General features: G+C 53.7%; 5 protein-coding genes across 10 annotated transcripts; 4 read left to right on the top strand and 1 right to left on the bottom strand.

Moving 5' to 3' along the window:
* Positions 1–290: 290 nt before the first annotated feature.
* On the top strand, positions 291–4,934 carry KRP23_9992 (the record flags this gene model as incomplete). Of its 3 annotated transcripts, XM_067895620.1 has the most annotated exons (2): positions 291–3,050; positions 3,130–3,234. In XM_067895620.1, 2 exons carry the CDS (start codon positions 291–293, stop codon positions 3,232–3,234), a joined length of 2,865 nt encoding a protein of 954 aa, XP_067741820.1. The 3 variants fall into 3 exon arrangements, with proteins under 3 accessions (XP_067741820.1, XP_067741819.1, XP_067741818.1); XM_067895619.1 differs by having other exon boundaries at positions 291–4,934; XM_067895618.1 differs by having other exon boundaries at positions 2,103–4,934.
* Positions 4,935–5,126: 192 nt separating this feature from the next.
* On the bottom strand, positions 5,127–8,945 carry KRP23_9991 (Kinesin-like protein KIF15; the record flags this gene model as incomplete). Of its 3 annotated transcripts, none has more annotated exons than XM_067895617.1 (3): positions 5,127–5,300; positions 5,530–8,857; positions 8,926–8,945. In XM_067895617.1, the coding sequence occupies 3 exons, from the start codon at positions 8,943–8,945 to the stop codon at positions 5,127–5,129; spliced, it is 3,522 nt and encodes a 1,173-aa protein (XP_067741817.1). The 3 variants fall into 3 exon arrangements, with proteins under 3 accessions (XP_067741817.1, XP_067741816.1, XP_067741815.1); XM_067895616.1 differs by having other exon boundaries at positions 5,185–5,408; positions 5,526–8,857; XM_067895615.1 differs by lacking the exon at positions 5,127–5,300 and adding an exon at positions 5,406–5,408.
* Positions 8,946–11,340: 2,395 nt separating this feature from the next.
* On the top strand, positions 11,341–12,249 carry KRP23_9990 (uncharacterized protein; the record flags this gene model as incomplete). The annotated part of the gene is made up of 1 exon (XM_067895614.1): positions 11,341–12,249. One exon carries the CDS (start codon positions 11,341–11,343, stop codon positions 12,247–12,249), a length of 909 nt encoding a protein of 302 aa, XP_067741814.1.
* Positions 12,250–12,436: 187 nt separating this feature from the next.
* On the top strand, positions 12,437–13,736 carry KRP23_9989 (SRR1-like protein; the record flags this gene model as incomplete). Of its 2 annotated transcripts, none has more annotated exons than XM_067895613.1 (4): positions 12,437–12,584; positions 12,726–13,093; positions 13,189–13,370; positions 13,460–13,736. In XM_067895613.1, 4 exons carry the CDS (start codon positions 12,437–12,439, stop codon positions 13,734–13,736), a joined length of 975 nt encoding a protein of 324 aa, XP_067741813.1. The 2 variants fall into 2 exon arrangements, with proteins under 2 accessions (XP_067741813.1, XP_067741812.1); XM_067895612.1 differs by having other exon boundaries at positions 12,723–13,093.
* A 484-nt stretch (positions 13,737–14,220) lies between these two features.
* Positions 14,221–16,836, top strand: KRP23_9988 (putative myosin light chain kinase; the record flags this gene model as incomplete). The annotated part of the gene is made up of 2 exons (XM_067895611.1): positions 14,221–14,508; positions 14,593–16,836. The coding sequence occupies 2 exons, from the start codon at positions 14,221–14,223 to the stop codon at positions 16,834–16,836; spliced, it is 2,532 nt and encodes an 843-aa protein (XP_067741811.1).
* Positions 16,837–16,927: the final 91 nt, after the last annotated feature.

The raw sequence follows: 16,927 nt of genomic DNA, 5'->3' as shown, positions 1-16,927 counted from the left end.
GTGGACCATTGGACCGCGTCCCACCGCTGCAGCGCCAAGTTAGCGCCAGTTGTGGAGACGGCGCCGCGCTGAATCCTCTGCCATCTGTCTCGATCGCCGCCTGCGCCGCACTGCTCTAATAGCCCGCAGCTCCGCGACAGGCGCTCGTCTTCGAGCAGACCTCGATACTCGAGACAGTGGGCTAAACAAGCCAAACCACCGTAAAAAAAGAATCGAAAGAAGAAATCCCCCACAGTGGTTCTCTCCAACAACTTCAAATCGACACAAAACGCCCGACGCGATCACTCGCAATGCGCGCTCCATCGACTCCGCGCGGCGGCGGCGGCGGCTCGCTGCGCCGCTTCTTCTCTCGGCGCCGGCATCGAGCAGCTCGTATCGCGACTCCCGCGCTCGGAGCGGCCGCGCAGAAGATGCAAGCGCGACGCACGCGGCTGCTGGACTCCTGGAGCCTACCAGAGCTCTATGCGCTGCGAGAACTCGTGCACGTCGCCATCAACAAGAGTGCTATCGCGCCGACCGACCCGCTGGCTCTTCAACGAGCTGCTCGCGGGGACGAGCGGACGCGTAATGTCGTCAGCAGCTCCGCGAGCTCCAGTACGACGGCTACGTCCGTAACGCCGCCGCCTGTTGCCAGCCTCGAGGACCTCAAGCACCAGCAGCTGCTGCAGACGCGCGTGGACGCGGCGCTCGTACGTAGCAAGCGCTTCTATTTCAGTCGGCGCGCCGACTCGCGGCTGCGACTCAGCACGCGGCGGCAGTTCGTGCGGCTCTTCCCGTTGCTGGAGCGCACGTCCAAGGCGGTGCAACGCTCGCTCTACAGAGCGTTTGATGCCGATGATTCAGGCAAGATCGAGTTCGACGAACTGTGTGAGATGCTAGCCAGAGTGAGGCAGGCGAGAGGGTCCTCGGTGCGAGACATGGCGGGGCTGGTGTTTTCCTGGTTCCAAGGAGACAGAAGCGACGCGGTGTTGACTTATGCAGACGTGAAGCTGCTGGCTGTGACGGTGATGGAGCTGGGTGGGGAGAGTAAAGTGCTGACGGAAAATGGCTACGACTTGGTGGCGTCCCTGACGAAGTTGGTGCTTGGACGAGGTCAGACGCAGGTGTCGGAACAGACTTTTTGCCAGGAAATGGACTGCGGACTGGGAGCTCATGTACTGCATGTGCTGTTGGCACCGTTTGGTGTGGTGCAAGCTCTGCTGGATGAAGAGACTATTCTGCATGAAATGGAAAGCACGCGGTGGAAAGGTGGAGATACAGCATACGTGCTGTCGAGCACCTGGTGGGCTCAATGGAGAAGATATGTTCAACCTAACCATTGCAAGGCTAGCGCCCAGCAGACAAATAACGGAAGCAGGATCAATACTGATGAGAACGAGCAGGCGGCTGGAGAACGGCAAGTGCAGGAAAGACGGCATGATACACATCAGCCGCAACACACGTCCGAGTGCCATCCTCGACCAGGTCCTATCGCGAATAGTGATATATCTGCAAACGAGCAATTAGGCACGTTGCGACTCGGGCTAGAGGAAAGTAAAGACTTTGTACTGGTGCCTGCTGGTGTCTGGAGGCGACTTGTACAAGCCTATGGTGGTGGACCTGAATTTCCACGACAAATCATGGATGCCTCCAAGAATGACGAACAGCAAGGAATGCCCCCCAGGGAGGTGAACGGAAACCTCGAGACGCTGACTGGTATCACCTTATTGCTGAGGTCTGCGGGAAATCAACAGATGCAAAGATTTCTGGTTGATTTGTATCCCGTCGCGTTGCAGGTTCGCTTGGCAAGACACGACTCTCGACATGTTTACCTTGTGTATGCTCGGCGGTTCTTGCTGCACCGAGCTGCATCTTTGAAGGAGATTGTGTATCGGATGGGAATTTTTCCTGGCGTGAACGCAAAAGAGGTGACGCTTTGGCTTCGTAGATACCGTCTCCAGTCGTGGGTGCGTCTTGAATGCAGTTTAGAAGCCGCTCATGCCACGTTAGAAGGACTACAAATCACGAGTGCTCAAGAAATACTCGTGGATTTCCGCGCGATGGACATTGATGAAGATCCACAGAGTATCGCCCAACAACGACGTCGGAGTAGTTTGGCGTCAATGCCCCGTCGAAATCTTCTTTCTGTGCCCATGCTGCAGCCTGTAGGGAATGACTTCATTTGCTGTCCGAGTACGAGCCTTGCCAAGTTTGCCAAGACTGGAGACTGGAAAATCCTTCGCGAGAGCATGGTTGCCGAGCAGGAAGCAGCAGCCAGTGCCTCCTTAGTGTCTGCGCGAGTGGGCCCGGGAGGAGTGCTTGTTGGCCTAGCTAAGCATATGGAGGCAGCTACGAGATCTTCTCGCGGAAGACTTGTTGCCCACGACGGTTTACGCGCAACGGGACTCATTAATATGGGGAACACTTGCTTCATGAACAGTGCACTCCAATGTTTCGTCCATTCACCAGTGTTCCGGGAGTACTTCTTGTCGAATAGATACGAAATTGAAGTCAACAAGAAGAATCAGCTTGGTAGTCGTGGTGCGGTTGCTGCAGCCTACGCACAACTGCAAAGTTCCCTGTGGCGCGAGCGTGACCAAGGCTACCTGCTTCCTGGTCGGTTTCGAGACGAGTTCACACGTGTTCGTCAACACTTCGAGGAAACACGCCAGTATGATGCGCATGAATTTATGGTTGCTCTTCTGGATTGCCTGCACGAGGACCTTAACCAGGGGTGTCGAATGCTGGCAGCTTCAACTGAAGATGCAATTCAAGAGAAAAGCTCGAAATGTTTAGGCTTTGGTAGCTTTGCTGGCAGTGACGCAATGAATGCTGACGAAGAACGATGGCAGGCTAACCACGAGGAATCCGAATCACCATCGGATGAGGTTCAGGGTGATGCAGCTTGGCGTGCGTATACCAGTGTTAACTCCTCCGTGGTGGTGGATCTTTTCCATGGCCAGATGCGTAGCGAGACTGTATGCGGTACCTGTGGCGAGCGCAAGTGCACGTTCGATCCAAATTTGTTTTTCAGCCTACCAATTCCAGAATCGAACTTCGTGCGCGTGGAGGTGAACGTGGTACTACAGGCACGAAAGTTACCAAGTGGTGACATGAACGAGAAAAACGCTGACACTGCAATCCAAGCAGTTCAGCGTGGCTATTGGCTGCGACGTGGGTGTAATGTCGGCGTACTCTGCGACCGCATCGCGACAGTGCACGGTCGCTCCAGTGGAAATCGCTTTCTGCTTGTAGAGGTGCGTCGAAACCGCATCAAGCGAATTGTTGAAGGAGACGAAATCGTTGATAAATTGGCAACCGCTCCCCCTGGCTCACTAGCTGCCTACGAACGTGCATGGACACTTGCAGAAATCCCAGCCATCCCTGCTATTTTGTCTGAAAGCATTGACGTGCATGCGCACGGAAAGTCAAGAAACGACGATTCTACCAAAATCATTGCTGAGAGGATCCGAAGCTTTTCCGATCTTCGCGTTGGGTCTCGAGTTGATGCGAGGGACAATCACAATGATTGGCATCCTGGTACAGTGATTGAAACTGCCGGGGGCAGTGAGCCCGAACAGGAGGACGTGCACAAAGTTTCTGCGGTTTACTCAAAACAGTATCACCAGCGTGTTTGTGTTCACTTTGATGCCTTCAGTACCAAGTGGAACAAATGGTTCACCGCGCGCGACTGGAAGGCAAAGCGACTACAGCCACTACACACACGCACTTCAAAGCAAACAGAGGTTTTTGAGGTGCAAGTCGTGCATCGATTCGATTCGCAGCCATCCTCTGCGGTAACGCGCGAAGAGGGCCAAACACAGGCAAGCGGTGACGATCATTCGTTCACAGGCGAACTTCCTAGCTCACAAAAACTCAGCTGCCCCGATCCAGAAGAACGACTATCGTTGAATGTGTTCGGCACGCCACTCTTTGTGACTATCGCTTCTGACAAGTCGGCTCAAGAAATGCATCAGGCGCTGCTGCTGCAAACAGCTCGATTCTGGCAAGACTTTGATGGGTCCAGGTACCATGATTCCGCTGAGAGCAACAACGGTGGTGAAGACGCAAATCCATCCTGGCAGACAAATCTGCCGTATAGGGTGCACGTTGTGAACCTGGAGGATCTAAGCACTGCACGGGGTGTACCTTTACCATTTGACTCAAGCGCCCTCTTACAGCATTTCTCAACGCGCAGTGTGCTTGCTCTGGACTGGATTAATCGACACGACTACACCAGCGAAGAAGTGAAGGTGCCTGATGACGTACCCGTTGATGTAGCCGAGGCGGCGGAAACCGATCCAGATTTACGTGCTGATCTCGACGCTGCTGCATCACTCAAGCAACAAGATAATAATCCAGCTGAGGCCTCGTCGACAACCGATGATGATAGCCCACCACTGTACGCTGTCCCGCTAGCTAAATGCATGGACGCATTAATGCGAGAGGAAGTGATATCGCTCGAGGACCGCTGGGTGTGCGAGAAGTGTGGGGTACCACGCGAGGGCTCACGCTTGTCCGCAATCTGGAGGCTCCCTGACCTTGTCATGGTGCAGCTCAAGCGCTTCCAGTATCTCGAAAATCAGCACAAGCAGAAGGTGCGATCCCTGGTTGACTTTCCTCTGAAGGGCCTAGACTTTTCGAAGTGGCTGGGTCGCCATGATGGACCAGATTCGCCCGTGTATGATCTTTATGCTGTTGCCAACCACGTTGGCGGACTCACGCGTGGACACTACACAGCGTACTGCCGCTATGATGCTGACTTCCCAGAGAGCTCAGCGCTGTTCAAAGTGACTGAAAACAGTGATGTTCAGTGTCCTGAGCTCTGGTTTCGCTTCGACGACGAAAAGGTGTCGGAAATCGCAGCGGGTGATGTAGTCACGGACGCAGCCTATGTGCTCTTTTACAAACGCCGCACGCTGTCGCCCCACAATGTACTTCGATATGCACTCTAAGAGGTGTGAGATAGACGAAAAATATGCGAACGTAACAGCCATTGAAGGTGCAAACCCTGGTTCCTCTTCTTCCGATTCACCCGCTCACTCGCTTGAGCACCGCTTACTTCTTCTTTCAACACAAAACGACCTAGTCACCAAAATAATACCCTTGTTGCTCCAAACACGTTCCTCTTCACCTTGGCCCGAGGATTAAATGCCACATAGAAACTCCGTGGAGAGTGCACCATTGCTGCTGTTCACAGCTGCGTTACGCTGAGCGCGACGAAGCTCTTGTTCCAGCCGCGCTATCGTCTGTTGAGCTCGGTGTAACCTCGCTCTCAACTTCGCGCGCTCCAGTGCCAGTCGCTGGATCGTCTCGGCGGGCTATGAAAATCGAGGGGCAAAATGCGAAGGGGACCGCAAGTGGTCGCCGTCCAGAGGCAGAAGAAGTAGCAGAGGAGTCGTCAGCACTCCATGACCAGCTGCGCACTACTACAGAGCAGAATCATACACAGCACAGCCCAGCATAGGCCCAACACGCCAGCATTAGACACCATGACTAAATGCTACCGCATTGAGCCCATGCAGAGCCTGCCTACGACCACTTACTTACTTTAGCGAGGGCCTCGTTGTCCACCCCCGGGGCATTCTGGTCGGCTCCATTTCGTTGCAGCCTGAGTGTGGCAATTTCATGCCTTAATCGGGTCAATTCGTCAGACTTGATGTCCTCGCTGGTGTTCTCAGAATCCGTGTTGCCATCCGCAGCCGCAGAAAGTAACGAAGACAATAACTGCAGGTTGGCACCACTACGCTCTCGCTTACCTTGCAGGTCACGCACCGTTTCTAACAGCTTCGCGTTGTCCTCCAGAGCACGGTCCAACAGGGTCTGTAGTTGAGTTGGTGCCGCTTCATTGCTTCGGTTTGGCACCTCCGCAGCCATCGGGATTGATTGCGAGACCTCTATTTCTCGCTCTAAATCCTCGATACGCTTTTGAGCCGTCTGCAGTGCGCTCTCCAGCTGTTCTTTATCGTTTTCGTTACCGCCGGAATCGCTGCTGTTGCGAAGGCTGTGTTCCAGATGCTCAATCTCACGCCGGGCCAACTCCTGCTCATGCTCCAAAGCACGCGCGTCTTCTGCAGCCTTATCATCAAGCACTTGGGCCATTTCGTCCCGTTGGGCACGTACTGTCTGCTCCAGATCATCCAGCTTCTTACGCAGTTCCTCCTCCGCTTGGTTCTGCTTTGCCTCTTCATCGGCTGCTAGCGTGCGCAGCTGCTGAAGCTGGAACTCAGCAAACTTGGTTGCAGCACTCGAAGTTTCTAGGTCGTCCTGAGTGGTCTGCAGCTCCTTCTCCAGGCGCTGGATAGCATCCTGGTAGAGATCCAGTTTCCGCCCAAGGCGCGAACTCAGGGCGTTAACACGACGAGCTTCTCGGAACCCGTCGCTGACGCCTGCATCGCCGTCTTCACTTGCATCAAAGCCATCCAGCGAGATGCAATCGTCTCCGATTTCATCCTCATCACCCGAAGCGTAGCTAGTCGAGTTGGAATCTGTGACCACCGATGATCCAGACTTCGGGCTGGGTGGACTGCAAAGCATCGGCTTCTTTGAGTACATCAGTTCGGTGACCTCGTCGAACAGTGAGCGGTACACGTTCAGCAATTCTTGCATTTCCTGCATCTCTTCGCTCGGTACAGTGGACACTTCTTCAATGGATGCTTGTTGTTTCTCCAACTCAATTTCCTCTTGAAGATCTAACGGCACGGCGTCACTGACACGGCGTCGTTCCCCTTCGACGAAGGCCTTCCACTCTAACAGTTCACAGAGTTCTTGCCGGATAAGGTCATTTTCGGCCTCGGCCTCCAGTGACCGTTGCTGCAGTTCGTCAATACGGCGTTGCTGCTCTTGTACCTTCTTGTTAAGCTCACGCTCTCGCATCTCTGATGCCGCTAGCGCAGCAGCAGTTTCATCGTCGTCTGCTGAGTGCTCCTGGTTGTCCACATGATGATGACGCGCAGCAGCACTACTGTATCGCTTGGGTGCGGGAAGCATTGACATTCGCGGGACAGGAAGCTTGCTCGGCTTCATTTGACGACGACTAACCCGGTAGCGATCGGGATCGAACGTGATCTCTTTGTACTCTTCAAAGCGGCAAATCATGCGGTACAGTAGCATCTCCAGTCGGTCGCAGCGAGTTTCTATGACATCACGCTCTTGCTGCTGAGGCTCCTCTTCATTTTCCTCAGCAATATCTGCGGGCGACATAGCTCCACTCGCGCGCAGCAATTTCTGCATCATATCAAACGCTGGTTCCCACCGGTTTTGCTTCATCTTATCCTGGGTTCGCGCCTCTGCTTCAGCCTTAGCTATTGCCTCCAACTGCAACATGTGCTCACTCTTCGAAGGGTCCAAATCAGTAGAGCCGTCAATTGCCACCGTGGTAGTGGCGCCAACACGGCTGCGCAAAGTCGCAATCTCGACCATCATCTTTTCAATCTGCTGCTTCAGCGCAGGCACGAGCGAGTCAGCATCTTCGTTCTGTACAGCATTATTCTTGATAAACTTTGCGCGCTGAGCAAACTTCAGTGTGCTGAGCGTTTCTGTAAAGTACTTTTCTTCGGGGGAAATTGTGGCCACAATACTTGTAATAGCGTTGCCGCCCAAAGCGTCACGCAGGAGAAAGGTAAGCTTCGAGTCTCGGTAATGCACGTGTCTCTTCTGGCCGTTGCTCACGTCTACGAGGGCCATGATGACGTTGCCCAGCGCTGAAAGAGACTTATTAATCTGGGCAGCCTCTTTCAGTCGTTTACCGTGCACACGAGTCTGCCGCTGCTTTTCACTGCCTGCTAAATCCACCAAGTGCAAGCACGAGCGGCGTGTGCGTTTTACACCAGCCGACGTGCGTTCCTCGAGAACCAGTTTAACCGAAAAGACCGCGTGGGATCGCGAACTTTCACGATTCATATCTGTTGAGGAAATATGTCGATTCTGTGAGCCGAGCTGCAGCAGAGTCAGAGCCTCCTCTTCACTCCCCACGTCAATCTCGCGCAACTGATCCACATACACCTCCTTGTTGCGGTCTTCACGAAGACTCTTTGGCTGTTGAGCAGCGACTGAGCCGCTAGGTTCCAGCAAATCGAAAATCTTCTCGTTGTAAATCTCCAGGTACGAGCATGCGAGCGTATACTGCAGCGCCCGTTCCTGTTCCTCTCCACTATAAAAAGCGGCATTCCGCTCTCGTGAAAGCGCCGCAAGTCGCTTGAACAGATAGTCTAAAATTCGCGGTGTAAGTCCGCGCATCGAAGACAGCCGCAACTCGTGAGCATTCGCCGTCGTACCACCCAGCATCGTGAACGTCTTTCCCGAGCCCGTCTGTCCGTACGCGAAAATGCTGCCGTTGTATCCCTTAATGGTGTTCTCTACAGCTGCACGACCAGCATCCTGGAAAATATCGTCCTGCTCGCAGCTCTCAGTAAAAACTTGGTCAAACCCGAACCTCTTTTCCTGCTGCGTGGACGGCGCCAAGGTCACTCCACGACGATCAGGGGCGACCTCCAGGCACTTCTTGGTGTCACCGCCCGCCGACGGTCTGATACGCAGCAACACCCGAATGTTATCCGACTGAGTAGCCTGTTCACTGGACGACACCAAGCTCGACACTGCAGCAGCATCCAGCGGCATGGGCTTGGGCACCTGGAATTGAATTGAAGTCTGCACCTGTCCAGCGTCCTCCAGTGACTGGTTGCTGAGCTGGTGGCTAGGGAACTGCAGTCTCTTAGGAGGCCGCTGGCACTGAACCGGAGACGTCGTGACCCTCGCCGCTCTGGCAGGTGACGGTGCTGCAATTCCCGACTCGTGAGCTCTGGGACCTCCAAAACCAGCGCTGGGCGGCATCAGAAACGACGTTTTGGCCGTCTTGCGGCCTCCAGGGCCTGGAATTCTGCAGTAGTAAGAGAACAAATGTTAGAGGAAGTGTATAGTATTATCTCCGCAGCTAATTCGTCCCACCGAGACGACGGGAAGGGCATGTTCTCCTCTCTCCTTCTCTCTCTTCGCTGCTCTTCTTCGCTGTGGAGCTCTGATTCCGCAGCCAGTCGCGTCTGGTTGGCAGTTACTGCAGAGAAAAGAGCGACTGAAGAGGCCAGTGCTGCTGCTCTGTGTGGAGCCCTGGCTTCTTCCAAGGGAAGGCGAGTCGGTTCCTGCACTCGAGTCGCCCGCCGAATTCAAAATGACGGAAAGACTGGGATTTATTCTAATTCGCGGAAGATTAACGGACGAATTAGAGACAGTGCCAGCTGGATGGGAACGTTTTGACATGGAGAGCGTATGGGACACTGCAAACAGGGGCTGGCTGCAGCAAATGCATGTGTGCCAGTAGCCTTTGCCTTTACCTGTTCGACCACCTGGGCGAAAATGGCTACGCTGATGTGACCATCGTGAAGAGACACTTGACGTTGAAGTGGTTGAAGTCAAGTGATTTATAGTGTCAACGATGGGACTCTTCAATTAAGGCAGAGCTCGATCAGCAGTACGAGTCGATGGTTCTTGGTGGCGCTCGTTTTACAAAGGCTGCTACGCTGACGACTCTTTTTTATGGTCAGGAACTCAAACGGGTCTTGATCTTCACCACGATGACCTTCAACGGGCAAGAACAGCACAATAAGAAGCAGTCGTCTGGAGTTGGCCACACGGAGAGGTGCCACCACTACGCACAACTGTCTCGATATTCACCAGGAGGGTAATTCCTCGTTTTCTCTCAGACAAGTGAAGTGATCGTTGGCTTTCTCATCGGAGGCCTCGAGTCCGAACTCCCCCTCGTCGAACGCCTTGAGCAATTTGCCCTTCTATTGTAACACGTGGGTGTAGTTTTCATCTTGAGGCTGAACCACGAGCAATGAAGTCATGGTAGCGGTTGTTTAGCGTTGAAGGAATCACTAACAGTTTGTGTGTAGTAAAATTCGCAAACATGCCCGAAACATCTCGTGCGACTAGAAGATTTCGTTCGGTTTCTGAGAGAAAACGTTTCTCATAGCGCGAAACACTGATGCGTTCGTCTGCAACGAGGTGACCAAGGCATATAAAACTCGTCACGGGTTTGAGGTGGCTTTCGCTTGAGAATTTCGTGGACTTGCGCCGATCCTGCTAATCTCACCTTTTAATACTGCCACGATAAAGCCATTTTACATCGAGACATCGCTTGCTGCGAAAATCTCCTACAGACCCACCGTTCCGCATAGTGGGTAGCTTTCTTTACAGTAAAATGGTTGAGACCACGTCCGATGTGCTCGATGAATCGGCTGTTCCTTACTTTTTGTCGTGAATCAGGACTGTCAAACACACCACTCGATTCGAGATTGAACGCCATTTGGGTCTTGCCAGCACCCCGTGAATCCTCCAGCATGTCAACAGATTTCTCAGCTTGACGCATCATAGATTCCAGTTTCTTGGTTGTGATGTTTGAGACGCTCTGCAACTTCTCAGTACAGTTGAAAGTTGGATATCGTTGATACAAATGCGATGCCACTAGCAATCGGATGGAATTCTTCGCCAAAACCATTTTCGATCGTCTTGGTAGAATCAATCCCATTCACTTCATGTACTTTGAAGTAGCAAATTGTCAATCATATACCCGTTCGCAACTTCACCATCGCAAGCCAGCAATTCATCTTCAATTTGCCAACTCGGTGGTATCCAGGGACCTCGAGTAGGCATACTTCTTCGCTTTGATCACTTCTTTTCATTACCGCGATTCATTTTCCACCAAGAATGCCGCCCAATGTTTTATCCTGCAGATGAAAAATTTGACAGCCGCATACTTGGGGCCATTACGTGATCTTTTCCGTAACAGGATGTGGATTCATTATACCTTGCCGAGAGGCACGATATACACCACGACAACACACTACGGTCCACAGTATTGGATCACCACCAGAACAGACGATCAGGACACTCAGACCTCTGCCCATGTCAAATATAGTTAGGCAAGACAGGAAGGAAGGGCATGAACTTTACGAGGCCTATTCTGAGCTGAGCATGTCGTCGTTGGGCATCATCCTGCCCTCGATCGTCCTCGCTTTCTACTTTACACAAGCCGAGTAACACCAAAGGTTCGCCTTTTGGAAGCACAATTTCCCAGGTGGCGTGCCGGAGAAATAGGCGCTCTTCAGGATGATGTACCCGTCCACGCGTGGGCCCTCGGCGAGAGTGGCCGTAGACCTTGGTGAGACGGAAGAAACTCTCGATGAAGGCTGGACGACGTCGCGGTCCAACCGATTGCCTTCACCTCAGCCAATTCAGCCTGAACGACCCCCAAGAGCGCGTCCGTACTGGCGGCGACGATATGAGCAGTGGTCTCACACCGATGGAAGCCAAGAGAATCGAACTCGAAAGGCGTATGCCCCTGGTACAATCGCAACGCTGCCGATGTCAATGCAGATAGCGTTCCGGCGCAAGATGCTGTCCATATTTGCGCTTCAACTTATGCTCCTAACAGCACTTGTGGCTGCGCTTACGTATGACTCCAAGTTGAGCAAGTTCACACACGACACGTTTAAGAAAACTGTGGACCTGATGGGCCCATTGGCAGGCTCAATCATAGCCCTCGGAGGGGTCTATTTCGTCCGCACCCGCTTTCCTCTGAATTGGTTGATGGTGGCAGCGTTCAGCTTCGTGCTCAGTCTGCTTGTAGCAGGCGTGCAAACGTGGCTGAATACCCCAGCAGGACTCTTTTGCTGCGCCTTCACCTTCGTGACGGTGTGCATCATGATTGTGCTTTCGGGTCTCTCTTACCGTTACCATGGAGATGCCATCCCCACAGGTCCAAGCGCTGGGCTACAGCCCGATAGTGATGGTGAAATTATACTTCGATCGTCGCTGGTCTCGGGTTGTATGGCGTTCGCGCTGTCCGCCATCATATCGGGAATTCTGTACGCCATCATCGGCGGCACCGACGCCTTCGTGTCAATTCGCGCAATGGGGTACTCTTTGGCGCTAGAACTGGTGCTCATCGTGTGGTTCTCGTACGATGCCAGCAGCATGTACAGCATTATGACACCTGACGAGTACATGAGCGGCGTCGTGTACTTCTACGTGGACCTGATCGTGCTCACGTGCGCCGCCTTCTTCCTTGCCGGTATCATGTTCGTAGCGGCCATGTTCTGCCCCACTGCGAGTTTCGGCTACTGCAACTGCAACGGCTGCTTGTGCTTCAGTCGGAACCACCAAGAAGACGAAGAAGACACCGACGGAGGGGTGATCCCGTACGACGTCGACGAAGACGGAGCCATTTCTTACGGTATCGTCGAGACTGCGCGAGACGTAGAGCGTGGATAGCGAGTGACACCTTGATGCTGATTTAATGATTGCATGGGAGATCCGACGCATGCAAGACGTGGAGCTCTCCGATTCAATACACAAAGTTGTTCATGTACGCTTGCCCTTCAACACCTCGTATCAGCGTAACATGGCTACGTTTTTTCGCTTCGGATTGGACAAAATACCAGCAGCTGCCAGCGCCTCAATGGATCAGGAATGGCAACTCGTGTCTCGCCGGCGGCGTGGGAAGCCTCGTAATGGGCCTCCGCATCCTCAATCAGCGCCACCTAAAGCTCTGAAGACTGCAACGAGTGGTCAAAGCGCAACAGCCAATTCCAAGCCCCGTAATGCAGGTAAAAATGGCGGTGCGTCAATGCCACAACGATTGGTCCACAGCGCTCTGCGATGGTGGCTTGCTGTCTGCTGCTCGTGGTGCTGCATTCTAATTATTTTTGCTGAGTAGTATTGATTGTTTGTTGCCTTATTTGTAGCAGGTGAAGAAGCGGTGGAGCCTGTGGCGGAGGTCTCAGCTGAGAAGAAGAAGCAGATCATCCGAAGAGTTCGAGCAATTGCCGATGTGCTGCGTGACTCGTTGCTGCTGAAAGATGCACTGCAGGTGGTGGTGGAGAATTTTGAGCTCTCTACGGGAAAAACAGAAGAAGTTAAAACAGAAGAGGAGCCGGCGAGCAGACCGATGCTTGTGGGCTACGGACTCGGGAGCTTCTGTACATCTTCCAACGCGGTGCATCAGCTAGGCTTTCTTGTGGCGTTGAAGGAAGCTCTGGATGAAGGAAAGGCTGTGGAGCAAGGTTGCGACAAGATTCAGCATTGCGCCGAGATTTTCGACCCCGCCATGAACAAGGTCAGCAAAGTGAAACAAACAGATTGTTCTGCACCATTGCAGACGAATGTCTTAGCTGAGGCAGTGCTTCTAACTGTCACTGCTGGTCATTGTAGAGTGACGCTGCGATCACGAAGCATTTCAAGCTGAAAGTTCTCCAGGAGAACGAGCACGGTCGACGACGGGTGGAGCGCAACACGGTGTTCTTCATGCCCCACTGTGGCAAGGCTCTTTACCAGAACGTCCTGGCTTGTAACTGGGGCCCCGAGATGGCAAAGCTTGTCATCATCGGCAATAGGTATGCGTCGTGATGTATATACATCGTCGTGTGGTAATCCACAACTAACTTGTGATGTCATGTCGTCTTGGCTTTGCTCTTCCGCTAAGTTTTTCAGCCTACGGAGACCGCGTGCTTGCAGCAAAAGAGCGTCAGGAACTGTTGCTCGTCTGTGCGTTGCCGTATCTGGAGGAAAAGACTTTATCGTGCGGCGTCATCAAGACCCACGAGGACTTTGCTCGCTATGAGGCGGCCTTTAACGACCTCAGTGTGCACAGGTTCCCACCGCAACTTCTGGCGAGTGCGCTTCACGACACCAGCCTCAGCGAGAAAATGGCTGTAGTAGCTAGTGCAACAGCAGATCAATCCGACGACGGTGAAGCCTAAACTGCCGATATGCAGTTGTATCGATTGCAGTTGCATACCCGTCAGTCATGACGACATCGATCTGCATAGCATGCCACGCCGAAGCACTCTTATTCAATCTCACTCTTGCGTCTGTAACCGCGGAAGGAATCACCGACAGCAACGGATTCGTTCGCTGGAGAGAAACTGGAGCTCCGTTGTGTGAAAAAGCGCCTGTTACTTTCCAGGAAGCTCCAACGTCTGCAGCATCGCAGCTCGGCAGCTCCGCCAAAAACCCTTTTTTAAAAATACAAGTCTCGCGTTGTGCGCGGCGCCGCAGAGCCGGCCTTGAGCAACGCGTCCGTTTCCGTCGCCGTCGCACGTTTCTCCTCCCGGTTGGTGCCTCCTTCCCCACTTTCCAGAGTTCGGTCGGCCCGAGAAAGGCATGACTTTTGCTCGCTGCATCGGAGGCGATCCTGACCCTTTGTGTTGTGCTGCAGTGCCCCGCGACGTCCCGCCCGGACGGATGAAAGTGCGGCAGCTTCTGGGCTGGACGCGACCCGCGACCCCGACGGATATGGCCATGCAGCTCTCGAGCAGTCAGAGCAGTAGGAAGGGTGCTGCACCCAGCAGCGCCAGCAACAACAGGGAGCACGAGCACGAGGAGATGGTGTACTCTTCGTTTGAAGACATGAGCAAACTCTCCATCGACGAGCTGCCGACGCCCGAGCCGAACGCTCCTCGAGCTGGTAACAACAACTTTTCAAAGGAGATGAAGGCCTCGCACCTCGCTGCTTCAAGCAACAGCAACAGTGTACGAAGCTGTTGCCGTTTATTACATTGCTAACTTTAAGAAGCTCTTGCCTAACAAGCGATCTTTATGCTTTGTTATTGACAGAACAAGAGCGATGGAGATAACCCAGAGGAACCTGAAGACAAGGCTACTGCTGACACGATATCCTCGCCGTCAGGGCATGGCGCAACGGAGAAAGGAACGAGTCGGCCACGAACATCTCGCTGCAGCAGTGATGACAGCAGTAACAGCAGCACCGCTTCATCGTCTCGCTCTCCGTCGGGTGGAGCTGTGCCGACGAGCTCAGGGTCTCTGATGAATGCAGCGACAGCTATCCTGTCACCGACAGCCTCGCCGCCCCCGAAGGTGACGTTCCGCAAGGGCGAGAAGAGCTTCCTCGACTTTCACCAACACTATGCCATCACTAGGCACTTGGGCGAAGGCTCGTACTCGACCGTGAAGCAGGTGACGCACCGCAAGAAAGGTGGTTTCTACGCCTGCAAGATCGTGGACAAGTTGAGCCTCTCGGACGTGGATCGAGCAGCGCTGTCGCACGAGGTCCGCGTGCTCTCGAGTGTAAGCCACGTGAACATCATGCGTCTGTATGAGGTCATCGAAGACGATGCCAAGTGCTACCTGGTCACCGAGTTGGCTGAAGGTGGCGACTTGTTTGACCGGATTGTCAAGCAGGGCAAGTTCCCTGAGCGCGAAGCACAGAAAGTGGCTGCAGCATTGGTGGAGGCGCTGCACTACTGCCACATGCACAGCATTATTCACCGCGATGTGAAGCCTGAGAACGTGTTGCTGTCAGGTGACGACGTGAAACTCTGCGACTTCGGCTTCGCAAGACAACTGAACCACCAGGAGGACCAGGCCTCGGACTCGTGTGGCACGCCGGGCTACGCAGCACCTGAGATTTTGGACGGACGGTCGTACGGCCTTGAGGTTGACGTGTTCTCGCTGGGGGTCGTGACGTACATTATGCTCTGCGGCTACCCGCCATTCCCCATGAAACTTGCACAGCTACGCACTCATCGCTTTAACGTGCGATACCCTTCCAAGGACTGGGCCGCCATTCACCCAGACGTCAAGACACTTATTTCCAAGATGCTGCATGTGGATCCAAAGGAGAGACCCTCGATGGCAGTGCTTCGTTGTCATCCGTGGATCCAGGCAGGAAGACTGACTTTGGAGCGTCTCCGAGGAGTAAACGAAGAGCGCCGCCGACTAGCTGATTTAACCCGACGGCAGCAGGCAGCTTCGGCGATCCGCAAGAAGCTGGTCATGGGTGGGTTTGAGGCTGTCAAGTACGGCCGGAACGGCTTGCCACATCGAACCAAGTTGCGTTTGTCGACCGATGGTAAAGTTCTCAGCTGGCAGCCGAAGTTGCTCAAGCGCAGCCTGCTCCGTTACCAGAACGCGCGCAGCTTCACGAGTTTGTTTGGAATTGGCAAGGACAACAATGGTACCAGTCAGCCTGACCTGCATGCGGTCGAACCTGAAACGAATCGAATCCCGACCGGCGGAGTCGTTGGTACGCCTAACAACGAGCACGATGACTCGGAGCAGAGTGCTAACGCCGCTTCACCTCCCCATTCCACTGACAGCTCGCCAAGCAGCAGCACGTCTGACGCAATTAACGAGAAGCGTTTGTGGTGGCGTTCGCTACGTCGGGAGCGTGGTGCGAAGACCGAGCGCACTGCCAGCGGCGGATTCACACTCAACTTTGCCACTCGACAGACCGGAAGCACCCCGTCATCGCCAGTGACCCCGCCGGCAGCGAAGACGCTTCGAATGCGGTCTTCTAGTCCCACAACGGACCAACACCCTATGACTCCGTCAGCAACGTCTCCCGACCGTCTTGACGACTCCATCAAATTACACGACATCCGTCACATGCTTGTCGGTGACAATGCTCCTTTCTTCGCAGGACACGCCACGAACTTACCAAACACCGCCAAGCGAGCAGTGGACCCAGCTTGTGTCCTCTCAGTGTGTACGCGCTTCCGTGAACTCCACCTTGAGTTCCCGAACGAAGGCATACGCGATGGTTTCATGTATTTACTCCAGCAAGCTACACTACCGCTGCCGCAGTTCATCCAGAGCCAGCCACCTCGTCTATTGAAATCGACATCTACCCCACCACCTCCGCCACAAAACCTTTCTAGCAGAGGATATGACGCTTTCGTGCCCATGACACCACCCGATGAAGAATCCAAGATGCTGTCTGACGACGTACTAGAAGCTGGAGGTGATGAACATAGCAGTCGGCCTGAAGTCGACGACGAGGATGCGGAGACCGTGGCGAAGCAAGCGACGGCAGCCGTTTCTAACAACCAGGACGAATGAGTTTCTTTTAATTATTAGTCCGCGTAATAATCGACAATCTCTAATGGAAGCATCTTGTTGTCAGCATAAACTATCTTGTATGGTGAAAGCA

The sequence above is a fragment of the Phytophthora ramorum genome, assembly GCF_020800215.1.
Source record: "Phytophthora ramorum isolate Pr-102 chromosome Unknown Phyram_PR-102_s0009, whole genome shotgun sequence".
Lineage (NCBI taxonomy): Eukaryota > Oomycota > Peronosporomycetes > Peronosporales > Peronosporaceae > Phytophthora > Phytophthora ramorum.
This window is presented reverse-complemented; position numbering and strand designations above follow the sequence as displayed.